At 60.1% G+C, this 19,369-nt stretch overlaps 1 protein-coding gene across 1 annotated transcript; it reads right to left on the bottom strand.

Annotated features, from left to right (window-relative positions):
• LMNA (lamin A/C) lies at positions 1 to 17,695 on the bottom strand. Its single transcript, XM_033093066.1, has 12 exons — positions 17,085 to 17,695; positions 6,486 to 6,642; positions 5,081 to 5,206; positions 4,733 to 4,903; positions 4,522 to 4,647; positions 3,782 to 4,002; positions 3,438 to 3,657; positions 2,955 to 3,062; positions 2,735 to 2,854; positions 2,227 to 2,319; positions 1,221 to 1,490; positions 1 to 948 (listed from the first exon to the last, which is right to left on the bottom strand). Exons 1-12 carry the CDS (start codon positions 17,438 to 17,440, stop codon positions 922 to 924), a joined length of 1,995 nt encoding a protein of 664 aa, XP_032948957.1. The 5' UTR covers positions 17,441 to 17,695; the 3' UTR covers positions 1 to 921.
• Between the last annotated feature and the right edge of the window lie 1,674 nt (positions 17,696 to 19,369).

The raw sequence follows: 19,369 nt of genomic DNA, 5'->3' as shown, positions 1-19,369 counted from the left end.
TAAAAACAACTAGTGTATTTTTTCGGGGCAAAGATAAAGAGTGCAGATGGGAAATGCGGAGGCAAGGGGATCCTTAGTGTTTGCCAAAAACCACTGCCACTCACCCTCCACCGCTGCTCACCTTCCTCTCAGGGGTGGGGCCCCGCAGGCTCGCACCCCTTCCAGTAAGCCTCCCTCTCCCTCCTTTCCTGCACCCACTTGACCTCGACCTCCAGTTACTGGGCAGAACTCATCTGGCTCTAAAGCTGGGTGAAAGCAGGCTCAAACTCACGTTTCTCCCCGCTCCATTCACCCCCACCTCATCCCCATCTCTTGTCTAGATAAAATACAGAAAAAGCAAGCACAGCTGGTATCTGGGAGAATCAAGCCCCCCGGGGCTGGGGCGGGGTGAGACTTGGGGTGGGGGGGAAGGCAGGCAGAAGGGCCTCAGCCACGAGCGCTGGACCGATGGGGTAGCCCAGGGAACTGGCTCAGCCCTCCTCCCTTGGAGGCTAGCCAAAAAAGACTCCACACCTGCCTCTCAGGCACCATGTTTTTGGGGTCCCGGGGGGTGGGGGTGGGAGGGAGGCAGCAGGCAGGGCAGAAAGCAGAAACTCGGCTCTGCAAAAGCACCCCTGTCCCTTGGCTCCTGGAAGAAGCCCTCTTTGGTTTTTAAGGCAGATATGGAGTTTCACGGAAGCAGGTAAAGGAAGAGCGAATTGAGATAGATGCTTTTTTTTTTTTTGCTTGTGTTTTTCCTTCAGTATAAAATCACTGTAGAAAATAACCTCTCTTAGAAAAAAAAACATAGAAGAAAAAAAACCAAAGGGGTATTTTTCTTTGGCTTCAACCCCCATCCCGTGACGGGCAGGGAGGGGGTGGGCGTGAGGTGAGGAGGAAGCAGGGGGCCTCCACCCCCACCTCTGCCTGGCAGGTCCCAGATTACATGATGCTGCAGTTCTGGGGGTTCTAAGAGAGAAGAGAGGAGAGGGAGGTGTGAGCTGCTGTGCCTGGCCCTGTACCCTCACCCCCGACCCTCAGCCCTGCCCCTGCCTGCCCTCCCGTCTGGGGCTCAGACAGGAGGGGCAGGACGCAGGAGTGGACTGTCTGGGATCTCGGGCTGCAGGGGGGAGGCAACCACTCCACCGGGGTGCGGAAGAGAAGGCTGTCCCCCTCACCGGGCCACCGTGTCCTAACTCTCAAGGACCAGGGTGTGGTGTGGAGGCAAAGGGACAACTCACCTGGTTTCGGGGACTGGAGTTGCCCAGGAGGTAGGAGCGGGTGACCAGGTTGTCCCCGAAGCTGCCACCCCCACTGCCCCCCACACTGCGGTAGCTGCGAGTGACTGTGACACTGGAGGCAGAAGAGCCAGAGGAGATGGATCCGCCCACCTGGGCTCCTGAGCTGCTGGCAGACGCCTTGTCGGCGGGCTGCCCGCATGTCCCGCACAGTACAGTGCGTGAGCGCAGGTTGTACTCGGCCGGGTCCCCCGAGCCGCTGCAGTGGGAGCCCTGAGGAGGGAGACAAGGCTCAGGCGAGACTGACCGCCCAGGCCTCACACAGGGCTCCGGCAGGCTCCACCAGGCAGGAAGGTGGGGCTCTGTGCTCAAGGGACCCGAGGGAGGGCGGCAGGGCTTGGGAGGCTGGGCTGGGAGGACGGGACAGGAGGACGTGAAAGGGGGAAGGGCCAGGAAGACGTGGGGAAGGGAACTGAGATGGCGGCTTTGATTCTGCCCAGCTACTCTAAGCTTAAGAGCAGAAGAAGAGAATGAGCAAGCTTGTAGGACAGCAGGTGTGCAAAATCAACTGGGGAGGTTGGGACGGACAGAGAAAGTTCTTGCAAGAAAAATGGGGGAAGAGAGGACAGGCATGCCACAGGAATTGGGAGGACCAAGGAAGGAAACGCATGCAACAGAAATGGGGGGAGAGAGGCAGGGCTGGGCGCCCCACGTCTGTCCTCCCGGCCCAGTCCTGAGACAGATCCAGACCCTTGTCCACTGCTCCCACAGAATGATCCATGGCATCAGAGAGTTCCCACTCCCGTCCTTACCAGAGTAGGGCACCCAGACACCTGGGTTCCCTGTTCAAGTATGGGGAGGAGAGAGAAGAAAAGCCAGGGCAGCAAGTGAAGTTCCAAAACATTCTTTAATGAAAATACTTTTGGCATGGGGAGGCCGGGGAGAGGCTGCCCCCTGGCCTGGCTGGGTGCCCAGTGCGGGCTCGGCCTCAGCGGCGGCTGCCACTCACGTGGTGGTGATGGATCAGGTCATCGCCATCCTCATCCTCGTCGTCGTCGTCGACCACAGTCACTGAGCGCACCAGCTTGCGCATGGCCACCTCCTGCCAGGGACGAGGACCAGGCCCAAGGGTCAGGGGTGGGCCGGGGGGCATGCGGTGTATCCACTCACAGGGACCGCTAGGCCTGGCCTGTGGCCTGCCCCTAGTCCATCCTGCATTTACTTGTCCTCTGTGCGGCTGGAGCCAAGGAACTGGTTTCTACCCCAGAGGGACACCGCCAAACGGGGTGGGTATGAGTGCGGTCCCGCCTGGAACAATCCCCCTGTCTAACCCCCACCCTCAGGCAGCTGGGGGAGCATCTTTTGGTTTGCCCACTGCGGGGAGAGTTTGGGGCCCAGGGCCTGCACCACAGAGCTGGGAGAAAGCAGCCCTGAATTGGTGTCCCCGGGTGAGGGGCTGTGGTCACCAGGGGTGGCCTCGCCCAGCGGCCACGATAGGCCGGCCACAGCATACTCACCTCCCCACTGGAGCTGATAAGAGCCGTGCGCAGGCTGTTCCCGCAGCCCCAGGTGTTCTGCGCCTTCCACACCAAGTCGGTGGGGGGGCTGTGAGTGGCCCCAGCTCCTGCAGCCCAGATCTGGGGACGGAGGGATCCAGAAGGGCGTTCAGTCCAGCGCACCGTCAGGCCGCCCGGCCCCACCTCAGGCCACCCAGAATCCAAACAGCCCACTACTCACCGTCACCACCTGGCCAGCCTTTAGGGTGAACTTTGGTGGGAAACGGTAGGTCAGCAAGGGGTCATCTCCGTTCTGGCGCTTGATCTGCCAGTTGCCCATGGCCTGGTCCTGCCGGGAGGGGATAGAGGGGAAGGTGGGGGACGCTGGTCCAGGCCCCGGGCTTCCTCTGGCTCAAGGGTGCAGGCAGGCACAGTCGGAGGCACTGCCCCCAGCCCTGCACTGCCCCTGCCCCCCAGCCACGCCCTGTGACACTCCGGATGTGCGGGACACACTCCCCCACAAAGAGTTGGGGACTACTGTTCACCCCCATTTCACATCCGTGGAGACTGGTTGGTACTCGAAGGATGAAATAACTTCAGGGCTGCAGCGTGTGGGAGGTACGCGCGCTCACCCGGGTCTGCCTGTCAGCAAAGCTCCCCACTCCCACCGGGTTCCCCACTCACAGCTGCCAGGCCCTCCCACCGGGCGGGGGCGCCCGCCTACCTCGTTGGACTTGTTGCGCAGCCGCACGAACTTGCCATCCTCGTCCACCTCCTCCACCGCCACGCGCCCGCTGGTGCGTGCGTGCTGCGAGAAGCTGCTGCGGCTCTCAGTCTCCAGCTTGCGCTTCTTGGTGACACTGCTCCCACCCTGCGTCTGGGATGAGTGGGAGGAGGCACGGCCACGGCTGCGCTGCGAGGTGGGGCTGGGGGACAGGCGGAGCCTGGGGACAGGAGACAAAGTGCGGGGCTCGTGAGGGCCTCGGCGGGCCGGAGGCGGCTAGGAGCACCCGAGGCAGCTAGGAGCATCCGAGGCGGCTAGGAGCACCCGAGGCCTCCCCAACCCACCTCTCCTCCTCGCCCTCCAGCAGCTTGCGGTAGGCGTGGATCTCCATGTCCAGCGCCAGCTTGATGTCCAGCAGCTCCTGGTACTCGTCCAGCTGCTGCTGCATCCTTGCCCGCATTTCCGCCATCTCCCGCTCCTTCTCAGCCAGCAGCCGCCGGCTGGTGTCCCGCTCCCGGGACAGCGAATCCTCCAGGTCCCGCAGCTTCGCCTCCTTGGCTGTCAGCTGGGTGCGGCGGAAAGGGGGGGCCGGTGAGCTCCCAAGTGCAGAGGGAGGGGGACACCCAGCCACCGTCCGGCCCCAGGATCTCCAGGGCCACCTAAGGGCCTATCACTGGCTCTAACATGGCCTGGGCTGGCGACTGGAACCCTCCCAAAGTCTAACGGAAATGTCGTGTTCTGAGGCTAGAACCTGTTTCTTCCTGTCACAAATGGCACAGCCGGCCAGAATAATGATGCTTTTTACGCCTCACTCTGAGTCTGCTGGGGGGACTGAGTTTGGGAGGATAAGAACGGTCTCCACATTCAAATGGGAAACCGGGGCGCTGAGACGTGAAGGTCATACAGGTGAGATAAGAGGAGGAACAGCAAACAGGTCACCTGAGTGCAAATCCTAGGCCCTTTCTCCGTCTGCTGAGGGCGCTACGTTCTGTCCCTCTCTCCTCCCCTCTGTCCCTCTGCCGTCCCTGCCCACATCCTGCCCAGACTGCTGGCCCACTGGGGACGGGGAGAGGTGGGGCGGCACCTGCTTCTGCAGCTGGCTGAGCTGCGCCGACAGGCTATCAATGCGAATACGGGACTGCTGCAGCTCCTCGTGGGCAGCCCCCACCAGGTTGCTGTTCCGCTCAGCCGACTGCCTGGCGTTATCCAGCTGGAGGGCAGGGCACAGGGTTAGGGCTGCAGAGGCCTGGGCACCCGGGCCCCCCGCCCCCGAGCCCCAGTGGGCGGGGCGGCACCTTGGCAGAGTAGGTCTTCTCCAGCTCCTTTTTGTACTGGTCCACCTGCTCTTCATGCTGGGCCCGCAGCTCCTGCAGGGCGTCTGACAGCCGGCTCTCAAACTCACGCTGCTTTCCGTTATCAATCTCCACCAGCCGGGTCTCATGGCGGCGCTTGGTCTCACGCAGCTCCTGGGACCAAAGTCGGAAGTCGGCTCGGAGGCTCGGACCCTGGTGGCCAAGCCCCCCGCCCAGTCTGCCCCACTGTGACTGGGAGCAGGGTGCTAGCCGCCCCCACGCTCGTCCACTGGCGCGAGCCCTGCACATACTGACCCCCCCAGCCCCGAACGTGGGGCCTGCGGGACCCACCTCGCTGTAGATGTTCTTCTGGAAGTCCAGTTCCTCCTTCAGAGTCTGCAGCCTGTTCTCGGCATCGACCCGCCGCAGCATCTCGTCCTGAAGCTGCTTTTTGGCCTCGCCCAGGGCTGCTTCGAGCTGGGGGGGGGACAGGGTCGGGCAGAGGGAGCAGAGGACATCAGAGCTAGAAGGAGGCCGAGATGTGGGCTGCCCCCAGCGCATCCCTTTCTATGTGTGACGGAGGAGAGAGCACCTTGGATGCCAAGAGAGGTAGTGCTGCGTCCTCACTCACAGCAGCCGCTCCGGGGGGTACTGCACTCAGGGCAGAGACAGCACCTGCTCTCTGTGGCGTACCACAGCAGTTGCCATAAAGGAGGTGTGTCCGAAGTCCAGAGGGAGGGAACCAAAGTGTGCCTGGGGCAGTAGAGTGGGATTGGGAAGGGCTCCAAGAGACCTGAGAGACAGGTGAGTGGGACCTGGGGAGGGACACTGCCGTGACTGCAGGGCAGAGAACAGGGGCAAAGGCACGGAGGTCGGAAGGGACACGTGTCCTTTGGGGTCTTCAGGAGGGGCAGGCCCGCTGACGCCTGAAGGATGGGGACGGGCTGGATCATGAAGAGGTGCGCCCTTATGTGCCCCGCAAAGTTTGAGCGGGGAGTTTGAGCGGGGAGGGGGGCCCCTTCTTAGATCTTCATCTAGAAAGCACAGGCTGGCCAGTACTGCTGGCAGGGTGCAACCAGAGGCAAGGACCCAGAAGAGAATGGCCCAGGCTTGGTTCTGTAGTCAACCCCCTGGCATCTCACGGTCTGTCCATGGTGTATTGTGGTGGCAGAGCCTGGGAGGGCAGAGAGCCCAGGACGGAAGCGGGGCAGTTGACTAGTGCTGGCCCGGCTCTGTGCACAGAAGGCTTGCGAAACTGGGAACAAGCCAGCAGCTTGATTCTGGTCCCCAGCTTGGGACATGAGAGGTTAGAGAATAGAATGGACAGCATTGTTTTGAAAGTAAAGACCACCATACACGCGCCAAGCATGAAGAACGTGTGTCCCGCCTGTGATGTACTGCCAGCTCCCGGCGGGCCTCTGTGGATGGCCCACACGCCTCTCCTGCCCCCAGCGAGGTCACCGCTCTCTATGAGGGTGGCCCGGGAGGCATCCAGGGCCAGGCACAAGTCATTGCAGTTAAATGGAAATGGCTTGTGGATTATTTTAACTTCAGGGTGCTAGGCAGAAAGGAGGGTGGAGTGTGGTCTGGAGGGGTGCAGTGACGCGAGGGCCGGTGAATGGCTCTGAGACCTGGGGACAGGTCAGACCAGGCACCTCCTGAGAGCAACTGGGGAAGCAGAGTGAGTATGCGTTTGTGTGGTGGTGGTGCTGGGTGTCAGGCGGGGTCCCGGCGGGGCCTGGGGAGGCAGCCTCACCTTGGCCACTTGGCCCCGCAGGTCATGAAGCTCATTCTCCAGCGTGCGCTTCTCGCTGAGGGCGGTGCTCAGTGCGGCCTCCTTGGAGTTGAGCAAAGCCTCCAGGTCTTTGAGCCGGGCCTGGGCGGCCAGCAGGTCTCCCTCCTTCTTTGTATTGCTGAAGAAGCAAGGGAAGAGTGGGTTGAAGGGGAGGAGTCTGTGTCCATAGAGAGCCAGGTTCCCCAGGGAGAGGCCGGTCAGCTCTGCTGTGCCTCCAACTGCCAGCAGAGGGCATCCTGGGTTTGGATTTGTCTGCATCTGCCAGCCTCAGGGGCTGGACTCCCACTTTCCCCAAGGTCCCCCAAACCCCTTTCCTGCTTCTCCACCCTTCCCATGACTCAGTGCTCAGGAACGTGCCCGGGGCCAAGGGCAAAACTTGGTCCCGTGAGATGAATGCTTTTCCCTCTGCCCTCCCATTCCTTCCCAAAGAGACAGGGCCACCTTTGTCTCCTGCCCCTTCCCACACAGGGCCTGAACCTTCTCCTCCCAGACTCCACCCGCTTTTCATTCAGCCAAGCCTCCCTCCCAGCAGAGATCCAGACAGCCAGGCTCCCAGCCCTGGGGTCTATGTGTCCCTGCCGCTTCTCAGTTTGAGCCCCAAAGGTGTCAGTCACCTCTACTAGTCCCTTTTACACTCCTGGGACTGTGGGGGCGGGAGAGTCTGGTGAGAGGTCAGAGAGATCTGCGATGACGATAACCAGGCGTGGCATGGAGACTTTCCTTTCTCAGATCTAGTCTGGGTCCCCTATTCTGGGTGGGGCACAGGGATTCCAGCCTCCCCCACCCCCCATCTGGACTTCATCAGAGCCGAGAGAATGACGAGCCCTGCCTGTCCACCACAAGCCTCAGCATCTGGCTCCAGATACAGCCCCCCCACCTCCTGGCCCACCTGGACCCCAGCCTTGAACCTTCCCCGCCTCCAACCAGGGTAAAGCCTTAGCTAGAACCCAGCGAACCGGGGCTGCCTCTGCCACTCCCCCCCCTTTCTGGGCCCCTGATTATTTTTGCTGGATAGTGAACTGGAGAAATAGAGGGGGACTATTTTCTTAAACACCTCTGGAGAAACCTAAGAACTCTCCAGATGTGATGATCCCTTCGCCAGTGTCTGGTGAGGGAAAGCGGTAGGCCCAGAGGGTGGGGGGAGAGCCGTGGGGCCTGGTCCCAGCTGCCATCTGTAACGCATCAGTCCTTCAGTACAAGCCCACCACAGCAGATGGGGGAAAAAGGAAAAACCAAACGTGGACAGGGGAAAAATTCTATCCTGGAAAGGAGAAAAGTGGCGCTGACAACATAATTCTTCTGCCACAGGACTGCTAAGCGCCAAGAGACCTAACAATTCACTGTGGAGCAGGCGGGAGAAGGCCAGACTCGGACACTCAGGCCAGGCCAAGACTGAGGCCATGCTCTGCCACCTGAGGAGGCTTCAGACAGGAGCCACCTCCCCTTCAGCCGGGCTCCACTGGGAGGGGACAGAGTGACGTCAGACAGGCCGCCCCAGCTGGCATGCCTGCTCCTGTCCAGGCCTCTGGCCACACCTCAGAACAAGCTGTTTAATGCAACAAGGTCTGTCTCCTGTAAAAAAGAGGCCCTTCCAGAACTGGAGGACGTTTCCCCTCCTCCGGCTCAGCCAGAAAAGCTAAAAATAAAGTCAAAACCCAGCTCAGGTTTTGGCTGCCATCCGGCCCAGTGCCTGGCTGGGAGCACAGCCCCAACTTTCCATGACTTCAGAACTTTTCCGAAGCTGAGGCAGCTGCAGGGGGAGGAGGAGAAAGAAGAAAAACCGCTGGTAAAGGGAAGCGATGCGGCAGGCATGGACCCCGAGCTCTTTGGGTCGGTTCCCGGCTGGCAAGGGCTCCCAGAGGCAGCCCCTCCGCCCTGCAGGCTAACCGCCACAGCCGGCCGTACTGGGGGCTCCCAGAATTTAGAGAACCGGAAGCAGCTTGGAGAGGGTTCAGCGCCACCCCCTCCTCCCTCAGATGGGGACACCGAGGCACGGAGGAGCAAGGTAAAGGGCCCAGTGTCAGGCATGACAGGGACAGGGGCATGGTCAATTCTGGCTGCTGACCAGGACTCCTCCCCCACTTTACTGCTTCCTGAGCCACAGGTCTAGAGAGAGGCAGAGCCTGTCTGAGCTGGGAGAAGCAGGAAAAGCGAGGCTTTCAGGAGGCAGCCCAAGGACGTCTCTTCCCCAGTCCTGCCTCCCCAGACACCAGAAGGGGAACTCCGGGAGTCCTGCTTGGGCACACCCCTCCCGTGGCTGTGCCAGGCAGCGAGAGCAGAGAACAGAGGTGCACGCGCCCTGCCCTCCGGGAGCTTACAGTCGAACGAGTACAGGACTGTCTAACCTCTTCCCGTCCTACTGCTCCCAAAGGTTGGGTGGTGGTAATAATAATAATGATAATTAATAATAATAAAACGGTGAACACATATACAGCCGACGGTGTACCAGGTGCTGCCCTAAATCTTACACTGTTAACGCGGTCTTCACAGCTTCCCTACAAGACAGAGGCTGTTGCTATGTGATTGGGGAAAATGAGGCAGGGAGAGCTGCAAGCAAGTCGGGACCCCACTGGGACCAAGTGCTGCTTCAGCACCTGTCACGCTATAATGGTCTCCGAAGAAGTTAAGGGGGCTGCTTTGCTCCCCCGCCTGGGGGCCGTTCCAGGGCTGAGACGCACGCTCACACACAAGGGAAGCGATGAACACAGAGAAGCGAGAAAAGCCTTCGCGGTTTTCTTGGCCAGATGTGGGGAGCTCCCGTCTGGGGGGGAAGAAGCCACTATCATTCATGGCTTATGACTCAGACCTCGAAAGCTCTGTGGCCAGCGAGCCACACGCGCTCCCCGAGATGGCTCCCCTACATCCTCCTCAGGCTCGCCCGCCCAGCCAGGACCCCACACACACCGGCCAGGGTTTCCGCCCAGGGCGGTGGTGCCGCCTTGCCTGGGCCCGAGTCCTCTGGGGGTTTGCGGTGGGAGAGCTGGGCACGTGCTGCCTGGGGGGGGGCAGGTGAGGGGAGCTGGGAAGGGTGGGAAACGGGCCCCACAGGTGAGTCATCGCCAGGCTGACAATACCCGGGCAGGGGTCGGGAAATCCTCTAGTGCCCACAGGGGAGACGCTGGCTTTGCCCACGTCCTGCCCCAGGCCCCGTGCCATGCCGGTGGGGGCGGGTGGGGAGGGGGCCACTCTCTCCCTGTCATCCGCAGGTTCCTCAAGCACAGGACTGGCCCATCCCAACCACCCCATGAGACAAGAAGGGCTGGGCATCCTGTTCCTAACTCTTCCCACAGCTGGCAGATCTGATCTCTGAAGGAGGGAAGACAGTGGGGGGGGAGGGCAAAGCAGCTGTGAGGAGAAGAATAGGGGAGCCGGGAGCCGGGGGCCTGCTGGGCTGAGGCTGGCGGGACAGGGAAGCCCGGCTCCAGGCCTCTGCAGGCCAGCACTCGGGGGGCTGCTTTTGGGGAAGAAAGGCGCTTCAGTGCAGCAAAGGGGCTGGGTGGCACGGGGCCAGGCACTGGCCCCCCCGCTGAGTCACACTCCTCAGCCCAGCTCGATGCCAGATATGGAAGCCAGGGCCTCAGCAGGCTTGTCTGGGCCCAGTGGCTGGGAGCAACTTGCTAGGCCCCAGGAAGGGCCCCCATTTCCTGCCTGGGCTGAGGAAGAGACAGGGGAGCAGAGATAATGGGGCTAAAATAAGAAGTGGAGGGGAAGATGGCCAAGGGGGCTCCCTCAGACCCACCCCAGTTCCCTTGCAGGCCACACCTCTGGCCCTCGGCCTCACCGACCACCAGACCAACGGAGTTCCCCATGGCTGCTCGCAGACCCTGCGGGAGGGGTGGACCCCAGGGGGCAGGAGAGCACAGGTCTGAGCCCTGCATCCCTGCCTCACAGGAAAGGGCGCCCCCTGTGGCTGGGCTGGCTCGGTGGGGGCTGGCTTAGGGACAGCTCTCCCCTATCCCCAGCCTCTAGACCTCTGGCCAGGCTGACTTCCTGCCTGGTGATGGAGCAGCTCTGGAGGCCACCCCAAGCCTCCTGCAGGGTGCAGCCACTGCTCCCTTGGAATATATCTCCCTTCCCTCCACCCCACCCTCCCTCCTTCCATTTATCCAAATACCCCCTCAGCCAGCCCCCTGGCTCCGCTTCCCCAAGCAGTCAAGTGTTGTTTTATCTGCTGGTTTATTGTTTGCACTTCCATTGTGTCTCTGGGGCTTTTTCTGTCTGTCCCCTGATGCCCTGACACCAGGAGGTTCATATGCTCAAGGCTTCTAGAGGGACCTCCTCCTCGGCCAAGTCCTGCACTCATAGATGGGGAAACCGAGGCCTGGAGAAGGGCAGGCTCTGACACGAAAAACCTGCCCACCCGGTCACCTCCGGACACTCACAGCACACAGGACAGAACACGGACAGGGCGAAGATGAAGGCGCAGAGACACCCAGGAAGAGGCTGGGCCACGTGGTGACCTCTGCCTTGCTGACTGAGACACCCCAGTGAGAGTGTCACAGAGGCCCAGTGAAACCAGCCTCCAACACACTCCCGCAACAAAGCCATGAGGTCTGACGTCCCCCATCCCCAAAAGGAACCACGGCTTGGTTTCTTGGCTGGTCTGTGGGTCTGCCCTCACTTTCAGGTCAGGGCCGGATGTGGGAAACCTGGGACATCTGGCTTCCCCGCTCTGCTCTGGTATTCAAGGCACCTTCCCTCCCTGGAAAGGAGATCTTAAAAAGAGGAAGTGAGGGCAGGTGTTCTAGGACTTAGGAGCCCCTCGAGCCTCCCCTGAACTCCACCCTGTGAAGTTCCGAATGTCTGACACCCAGAAACCATATGGTAGCCCCCCACGGAACCCCCCACTGCTGACTTCCCCACTCGGGTGCATGCACCCACAGCAGCCATGGCCCTGCTTCCACACGCCTCTTGGGTGTGACACCCGCCACACATGGTTGGGGCCTGAGGCCCATCTGATCCCCTTTCAGAGCCGTCAGGCTCTCAGCTGTCCTCTCCTCAGACAAAACGGGTCTTAATCCAAGCAGAGGGAGGGTTGGAATGGGGGTACGGGTGCTGAGAAGGGGGACAGGGGCCTGGTGACATGTGCAACTGTGGGGCCTGGCAGGGGGCCCGGCCTGAGTCACAGCTGCTGGGGATACCAACATGGCAGGGTACAGAGGTGGGAGCAGTCTGCAGCCACCAACCAAAGTACCAGGGTTATGGGCAACAGGCGGCTGGCGTCCTGACCACCCGCTCCCTCAGGGTCCCCTACCAAACGCCACTTTCCTTCTTCCTGGCCCTTCTCTCCAGAAAGCACTCCTGTGTTGTCACAAAAATGCAGGGGTGAGGCCTGGGGATGTGGTCCCAGAAGCGGGGCCATGGAGTGGGGCGGGATGGCCCCCCCTTGGGGGGCCCACTGGCCAAAGGGAGGGACACTTAGGGGACCCCACAAGAAGGTGACTCGGCAGTCCCTTCTCAGGACATATTAACCCTCCATCTGGTGACTCCTGGTTATGAACGCTGACTACAGTGGGAGGGAGTGGGATGCACCCCAAGATCAATGACGGAGGTGGGGGAGGGCGGATGTAGGAATTCTGGTCTCACTGCATTCCAGCTCCAGCCTAGGAAGCTGCAGCTCTCTCCCCGGCCAGCAGAGGGTGGCAGCTTAGCGTGTCAGAGAAAGGGGGGAGGTAGGGGGGACAGGGGGCCTCGGCAATCCTGAGCTGCCTCCTCTCAACTGCCCAGAACCAGGCCCCTCGAAACCAAGGGTCTCCAGCTCCCCTGAGCCAGCCCCAAAGGGACTCGTATGTCCTGGCCCCCCCCCCATGTGTCCCCCATCTGACTTACACCCTCATCCCTTCAGCAAGAACACCCATCCTAGTTTCAAGAAAAGGCCATCCTTTCATTTTCTTGGATTGGACAAGCTCCGGGTCTCCTGTTCGCTCCCCACTCTGCCCCATACCGTGACTCAGCCCCTGGGCTGGGCCTGGGATCCCAGCCAGAAGTATTCCTAGCTTCCACAGGCAGGATTTGGGCTTCCTCTCCCACAAAGGGACGGGAGGCCCCCAGGCCCGCCTCCTTCCCAAATTGTCCTTCTCCTTGAGGTATTGGTAAGGATCGAGACCTCCTCACACAGCCCAGCCACAGCATGGGTGCAGCAAAGGCTGGAGGTGGGCAGCTCAAGGTCACGCCGCCCCTCGTCTGGCTCCAGAAACATGCTGTCTAATTCTGGCCGGCGGTAAGCTAACAGCCCTGCCTTTCCCAGGGCCTCCCTCCTTTCTCAACACAGGTCAATGGGACATTCTTTCTCCTTCTACGTGAAACAGCCCTTCCCACTGCCCTGAACTGTCCTTTGCTACAAGCAATAAAAGCAAAGTCTAAGCCAAGACTGTAATGTCATAATAACTAACCGTTTCTAACAAACTTTCTTTGAGAGACAGAGAGAGCCTTAGTACTTTTAATTCCATAACTTGTGGGAAATATTTCTATTGACAATAGCATTGGCTGTTAGTTATATTCACATGCATTACCTTTGATTTTAATATTTATAGCCTGGAATGTTAGAGGACTGTTTGTTCACTTTGGGAGTCACGGTACTACTTTGGAACCTGAGGGATCTCAGGAGACCTGTTCTAACCCCTTCCTTTTATTGCTAAGGAAACCCAGAGAGGGGAGGTGATTTGCTCAAGGTCACACAGCAATTTAGTGGCAGGGCTGAGCCTAGAACGAAGGCCACCCAGGGCCAGGGCTGTTTCCACTGCCTCACACTACCTGTCATTTTGTTGGTGACCACCCTCGTTAAGGGGTGAGACCCTCAAACCTCCCCTAGCCTCTCTATGGATAGCTCCAAGGTATTAGAGCTTGGCCTGTGTCCCCATCAGTGTACTGGGGCCCAGGCAGGTAGGAATTAGATGAGCTGCCCTGGTGTCTGGGCCTTTGAGCTAGACCTGGTCTTGGCTGCTGCAGCTGCTGGAGGTGGTAAGGGGCTGGGGAGGAGGGGGTGACGGGGAGGACAGGAGAGGGCACAGTTGGTAGGTGAAGTCGTCGTCTACCAGTTGTTCTCCCAGCTGTCCCTGGCTTCAGCCTGACACTGAGCTATTGAATCACTGGGGGTGGGACTGGGAGTGGGGACAATGGACACATCCCAAACAGGAGTGAGTCTCAGACTTCCTGGAGGCCAGGGAAGTACTACCGGGGTCCTGATCGTGGGAAGGCTGTCGGGGCCCTCGTAGGAATTATTGTCTCTTGCTTCTCTTGGGCTCCTGAAGTACTGCTCAGCCCCCGGATTTAACTCATCTTCTTCTTTTCCTTTGAATCGGAATGTGGACTTGGGGGAGCGGGGCGGGGGGGGGGGGGCAGAGATAACATCAGGAGGCTCCCTCAGGTGAGGACTGGGGCCCAGGTATCCTCAATCAAGGGCAAAGGCTATGCCTCCATCAAGGGCACAGCCTTTTTCAGACCCAAGCAGACAATTGTGCGGACAAGTCCCAAGTTGGGAATCACCAGGCTCCCAGAGCTGTTTCCAGATCCATGGCCTGGCGGGGTCCTGGGTCTTTCCAGGTACAAAGGCCGCTGACCAAGTGTTAACAAGCCCTGGCAGAACGATGGTAGAGTGCTGAGGTGTCACTGGACAAGAGCAGGCGGGAGCCTCGGCCACCCCACTCCACCCTCCCGACCCTCCAACCTGTTCCCCAAGTGAGAGGGGTAGGTTTAACGGTATGAGAACTCAACTGGAAGTCAGACGTGGACCTGGGCTCCAGTCTTCACCTGTCACTCCCTTGCTGTGTGACACAGAACAAGTCTCTGCACCTCTCTGTTCATGCCCTGATGAGAGTGTGGATGGACCTGGGCCTGCACCCACTGCCTGTCCCCACCAGGCTGTTGCTTGAGGTGGGCAATCGAGGAAGTTGTCAAGCACAGGGGCCTCGTCCGGAGGGAAGAGGTGCTTCTGCTTTGTGGGTCTGGGAGCTCCCCACTTCTGACTCAGCCTTCCTCCACCAGTTCCGCATGGGAAGAGCTGGGCACCGTCCTGCAGCTCAAGCCCGTAACTCTGGTCTCAGCTCTAGGACACTTGTGCACACTGCCCGTCTGGAATCCTGGCTCCAGACTACCACAGAGGTCCCAAGGAAGGAGACAGGAAAGGATCCCAGGACGTCACTGTGGGTAGCGTCACTGTGGGTAGCGGGGAGCAGGGGGAGGGGCGGAGATGCAGACATTCAGGCCCCCATCCCTCCCTCTGAGACATCTGCTTTCTCCCACTGTCTCTTGTAAAGCCACCAGGGCGGGAGGGAGGGGGGCAGGCTGAGTCACCCACCCAGCTGTCTTGCCTGGGGTGGGGCCCTGCTCCAAGCCTGGACCCCAGGCAGGCCTTCCCTGTTCTCCCTACACTTAGGCTCCAGGATAGAAAGAATGTGCGTATGTGTGTTTATGGGGGGAGTGTTTCTGCTTGGAGCCCACAATCCAGCTCAATAAGAGGGCATCCCAAACCCCTGGGTGTGGTCGAGGTACCCAGGCCGGACCACAGGAGCTTACAGACAGCTCTGTATCCCAACACAAACCTTGACCTGAACTTGGAGCTCTAATTAAACACCTTCTCTCCAGGTTTTAGTGGGAGAAATTGGGACAAGACGGGCCTCTCCTCCTCTTCCAAATTCTTCATTCTACTCTTCTCCACCTCACCCTGGGCACAGCAGATGCGAAAGGGAGCAACAAATCCTAGCTCCTCCCACTGGGAACATAGAAGGTGACTGTCACCCCAGTCTGAGCCTTCTTTGTCTCCACCCTGCCGCCGCCCATCCGCCTAGGATCCAGGTGTGCAAATCCACCCCCCTTTGCCGGAAGCCCAGCCTCCCCAGCCAGGATCAGTGGGGGAGAAGAGAGGCAGGTGGCTAAATATAACATGTACACACGCCACCCCCGCCCCTACCCCACGTGTGCACACCCCCGCCTGGTGTCCCAGGCCTGGACAGCTGCACCAGAAGGCAGGGGAGACAGACTGCTGTGGCTGGCTTAGCATGGGACCAAGCCTCCACTCGTGCCGTTCCCCCATCAGCCAGGAAAGCCCTTCGCTGGGATCTGCGAAGGTGGTTGAGTGGACAGGTTTCCGACACTGACATTCTCTGGGACTCCCCAAGCTTACCTCCTGTCTGTCCTGCTAACTAAATCGTCCACATCACTAGTGAAAAAGACAGGAGCGACCCCTTTCAACAGGAATAAAAGCCCATCTCCCCACACGACTTGCAACTCACTACTCTTTACAAGAGATGAATCTGCCACACCTACGACCCCTGGACTGGGGACTGGTGAAGGCATGTCCAGAGAGCTAAGAGCAAAAGTTTGGAGAAGATAAGGGGAAGTCAAACCACAGGGCCCCCACAACCACAGATCTGCAAGCAGCATTAGTTCTCTTTGGTTTAGGTCTTCATGGTGAAAAGGGCAGTAGACAGGAGGAAACCAAATTCTTGGGGGGCTGAAGAGGGGCTAAACTTCCAGGCTCCAAAGTTCTTTTTAGAAGAGGGTGGAGTCAAGTAGGGTGGGGTAGGGTGGGGCCAGGCCGGGATGGGTGAGGGAGGAGTGGCCTAAAGCTTCCAACGGCTGGATTTCAAAAATGTCACTGTATTCCCGGTTTATTAAGGCCAAGACCAAAAAAAGTCAGACTGAGAGGATGGGACAGAGCAAAAGCGGCTGGGCCTGGCTGGGAAAATGAAAGTGGCTCACCCCAAGGGAGGGAGACCGAGAGGGACAGAGTCCTAAACCCTCCAAGACACCAGGCAGAGGGCGGGGAAGCTGCCCGCCCGGGCAGCCAGACCTGGGCACAACACAACTTCCTGAGTGGGAGCCTCTGCCTCCCTCCCTTGCATTCCTGGGCCAAGCAGGCCAAGGGCTGTGGGAGCTGCGGGGGAGCCTGAGCTGGGAGCCACTCTCCTGGAGCTGTTTGGGGGGACTGTCAGAGTCCAGAGAAGGTCCCAGAGATGCAGTGAGTGAAGGAGAGTTTCCCAGCTCTTAGAAAGAACCCGGATAGGGTCGAGCCAAGGGGGCCACCTCCATGCCCCTGCGGTGGGGGGTGGGTTGTCACCCTGCCTTGGTGACCTCTCTCCAGCACCAGTGGACATATGCCAACTTGGGAGTTTGTCTTAGTGGACCTCATGTATTCAGACCCAGGCTGGGCAAAATGGGCACTGTGCCAAGCCTGCCAAGAAAGTTCTAACTGGACCCTTTCACCCACTCCAATGTGTCCTGCAGTGCCCAGACTTCTTAGACTTGGTGGGGTCAGTTCTGCTTTGCTCAAGCCCCTCCCGCCGCTCCAAATGGCTGGCAAACCTTCCTGACTGAACGGGCCTACCACCAATCCCTCCTTGGCCCTGATGCCCTCACCCTTGGATACCCATCTCCCAGAGACCCCTCCCTTCTCTGTCCTGTCCTGCCGATTTCCCTTGGCACTGCCAGTCACCCGCTAGGGGCAGTTCCGGGGAGGGAGGAGACTATATGGCAAAGTTATCAGCCGCCTGGGGCCGGGCAGGGGTGACCAGTCTGCCCCTCCGCCGCCACCTGGGCGTGCCGCCACCTGGGCCCACTCACCGCGCTTTAAGCTCCTTAAACTCCTCGCGCACTTTGCTCAGCTCCAGCTGCAGGCGCGCGCGCTCCTTGGCCACCGAGTCGAGGGTCTTGCGGGCATCACCGAGCTCGGCCTCGTACGCGGCCTTGATGCCGGACACCTCGCGGCTGACCACCTCCTCCGACTCGGTGATGCGAAGGCGCAGACCTGCATTCTCCGTCTCCAGCGAGCGCACACGGTCGATGTAGATCGCCAAGCGGTCGTTGAGCTCCTGCAGGTCCTCCTTCTCCTGCAGCCGGGTGATGCGGGTAGGCGACAGCGGGGTGGAGCTGGCCTGCGCCCCGCTGCGGGTGGCGCGCCGCTGGGACGGAGTCTCCATGGCCGGCAGGGTGGCAGTGCTGCCCGCGGGGCAGGGATCCCGGGAAGGGCGCGGGGCTCGGGACGAAGGACAGAGGCGGGTCGGGGCCGGGGCCGGGGTCGGAGCGCGCCGGCCGGCAGGCTCTCAGCTTGCTCCTGGCAGGCGTGGGGATCTGGGCCCGGCGCTGTCGGACGTGGGATCCGGGTTGGCTGCAGTGGCTGCGGCGCTCCCGCGAACACTGAGTCACCGGCGACTGGGCAAAGGCTCTAATAGGTCCTGGGAATGGGAGGAGGGGCCACTGCTCTTAAAGGAGCCGCCGCATACCCGTGGGGTGGGGGCGGGAGTGGCGAGCAGAGCAGAGGACAGCCCAGCTCGGGCGGAGTGGAGCCCCACCCTCTCCCTCGCACCTCAGTCTGCCCCGGGCTTCGCTGAAGCTCGCGTTTTGGTTCCCGCTTGCTCAGCGCTCCCGGCTGCAAGCCTGCCCCCACTGCCTCAGGCCTTGCGGGTAAAGGGCAGAGCCAAGGGGTGAGATTGGGTGGGCGAAAGGTGGGAGTGGAGGGAGAGGGAAAGTGGATGTAAAGCAAGGGAGGGCGCTAGGCAGACAGATCCAGGAAAGGGGAGGGGGGAGGGCTGAGGCTGGTGCCCATCAGGGTGACTCACTCTTCCACCACCAGCTCCCCCTTTCCTCCCCATAGTAATAGTGAGTCACCCCTACCCCCCCCACACACACGTGGGCAGCCCATTCAAAGTTGCCATCTCAGAATGCCAGGGTGGGGTGGGGAAGGAATCCCTGGGGGCACACAGCAAAGTTCCAGATTCTGAGGTCCATCCCCTGACCACCTTCCTTTGGACCCAAGCAATTGGGAAAAGAGGCTGTGTAGGTCCCTCCCCCTTCATCCCTCCTACCGCTTACCCCACCCTGCCAAATCCAGGGCTGTACTGATTTTTTTTCTTTTTCCAGGACTGTACTTATTTTAATGGATAATTTAAAACAGATACCAGAGCTGTGTGTGCACTCATCACGTTGCCAGGACATCAGGTCCTAGATTTTTGTGGTTCCTGAAGGGGCCTGAAAGTGGGAGCAGAGCAGGGGGCTGGATGGCCAGTGGTGAGTCTCCATCCTGGTTTCATCCAGAAAGGGGGTAGTGGGGAACAGAGACAACAAAGCTCCCACAACCTTGCTGGATGCAAAGGCCAGCACTGCACTTATCTACATTCCTGCGCAGCCAGGTCTACTTTACAGCTGGCTCTGGGGAGGGGCCAGGCCCTCGCACAAAACAGGATCACCCAGGTCCCCAGGCTCCCACCCCAGGCTCCACAGCCTCCATCCTTGGGCCTCACCAAGGACCCCTTTGGTCAGTCTTCCACTCTCATCCCCTAATCCTGGCTCTGGCCCCACCAACCACATTATCTTTTCTAAGAGGTGGCAGAGCTGAGGCGCTGGAAGCCATGGGTGCCCTGCCCCTGGCATCCCACAACTTATTCTGAGGAGGAAACAGGAAAGTTAAATTATGTTGCTAGCTCCTACAGCTCCAGGACACCAGGATTTCTGTAATACGCAAAGGAAGCAGAGTTGGTCAGGCCCTCTGTTGTGGGTTCTGGAGCTGGCCTCAGATGGACGAGAGGGGCTGCAGTAGGATTACAGCAAGAGCTCTGAGTGTTTAGGGAGGAGCACCAGGAAGGGCGGGGATGCTCAGGTTCCCAGCTCTAGGAGGGTACTGGGCAGTGCAGAGCATCCAGGATGCACACATGTGAGGGACCCAGGACTCGGCTACCTCTCTCCTAGGGCGTGGCACCCACCCTGGGCTCCCCAGACGAAACAGTCTTGTTCTGCTTCTCCCTCTTCTGTTTCCCAAACTGGGAGCAGAGGAGGGGGTGGGAGAGTCAGTGAAATGTGAGGGGCAGGGCTCCCGCAGTCCCACTGCCTCAGCCCCCCCCCACACTCAGAGC

Source organism: Rhinolophus ferrumequinum, chromosome 22, assembly GCF_004115265.2.
Source record: "Rhinolophus ferrumequinum isolate MPI-CBG mRhiFer1 chromosome 22, mRhiFer1_v1.p, whole genome shotgun sequence".
NCBI lineage: Eukaryota > Metazoa > Chordata > Mammalia > Chiroptera > Rhinolophidae > Rhinolophus > Rhinolophus ferrumequinum.
This window is presented reverse-complemented; position numbering and strand designations above follow the sequence as displayed.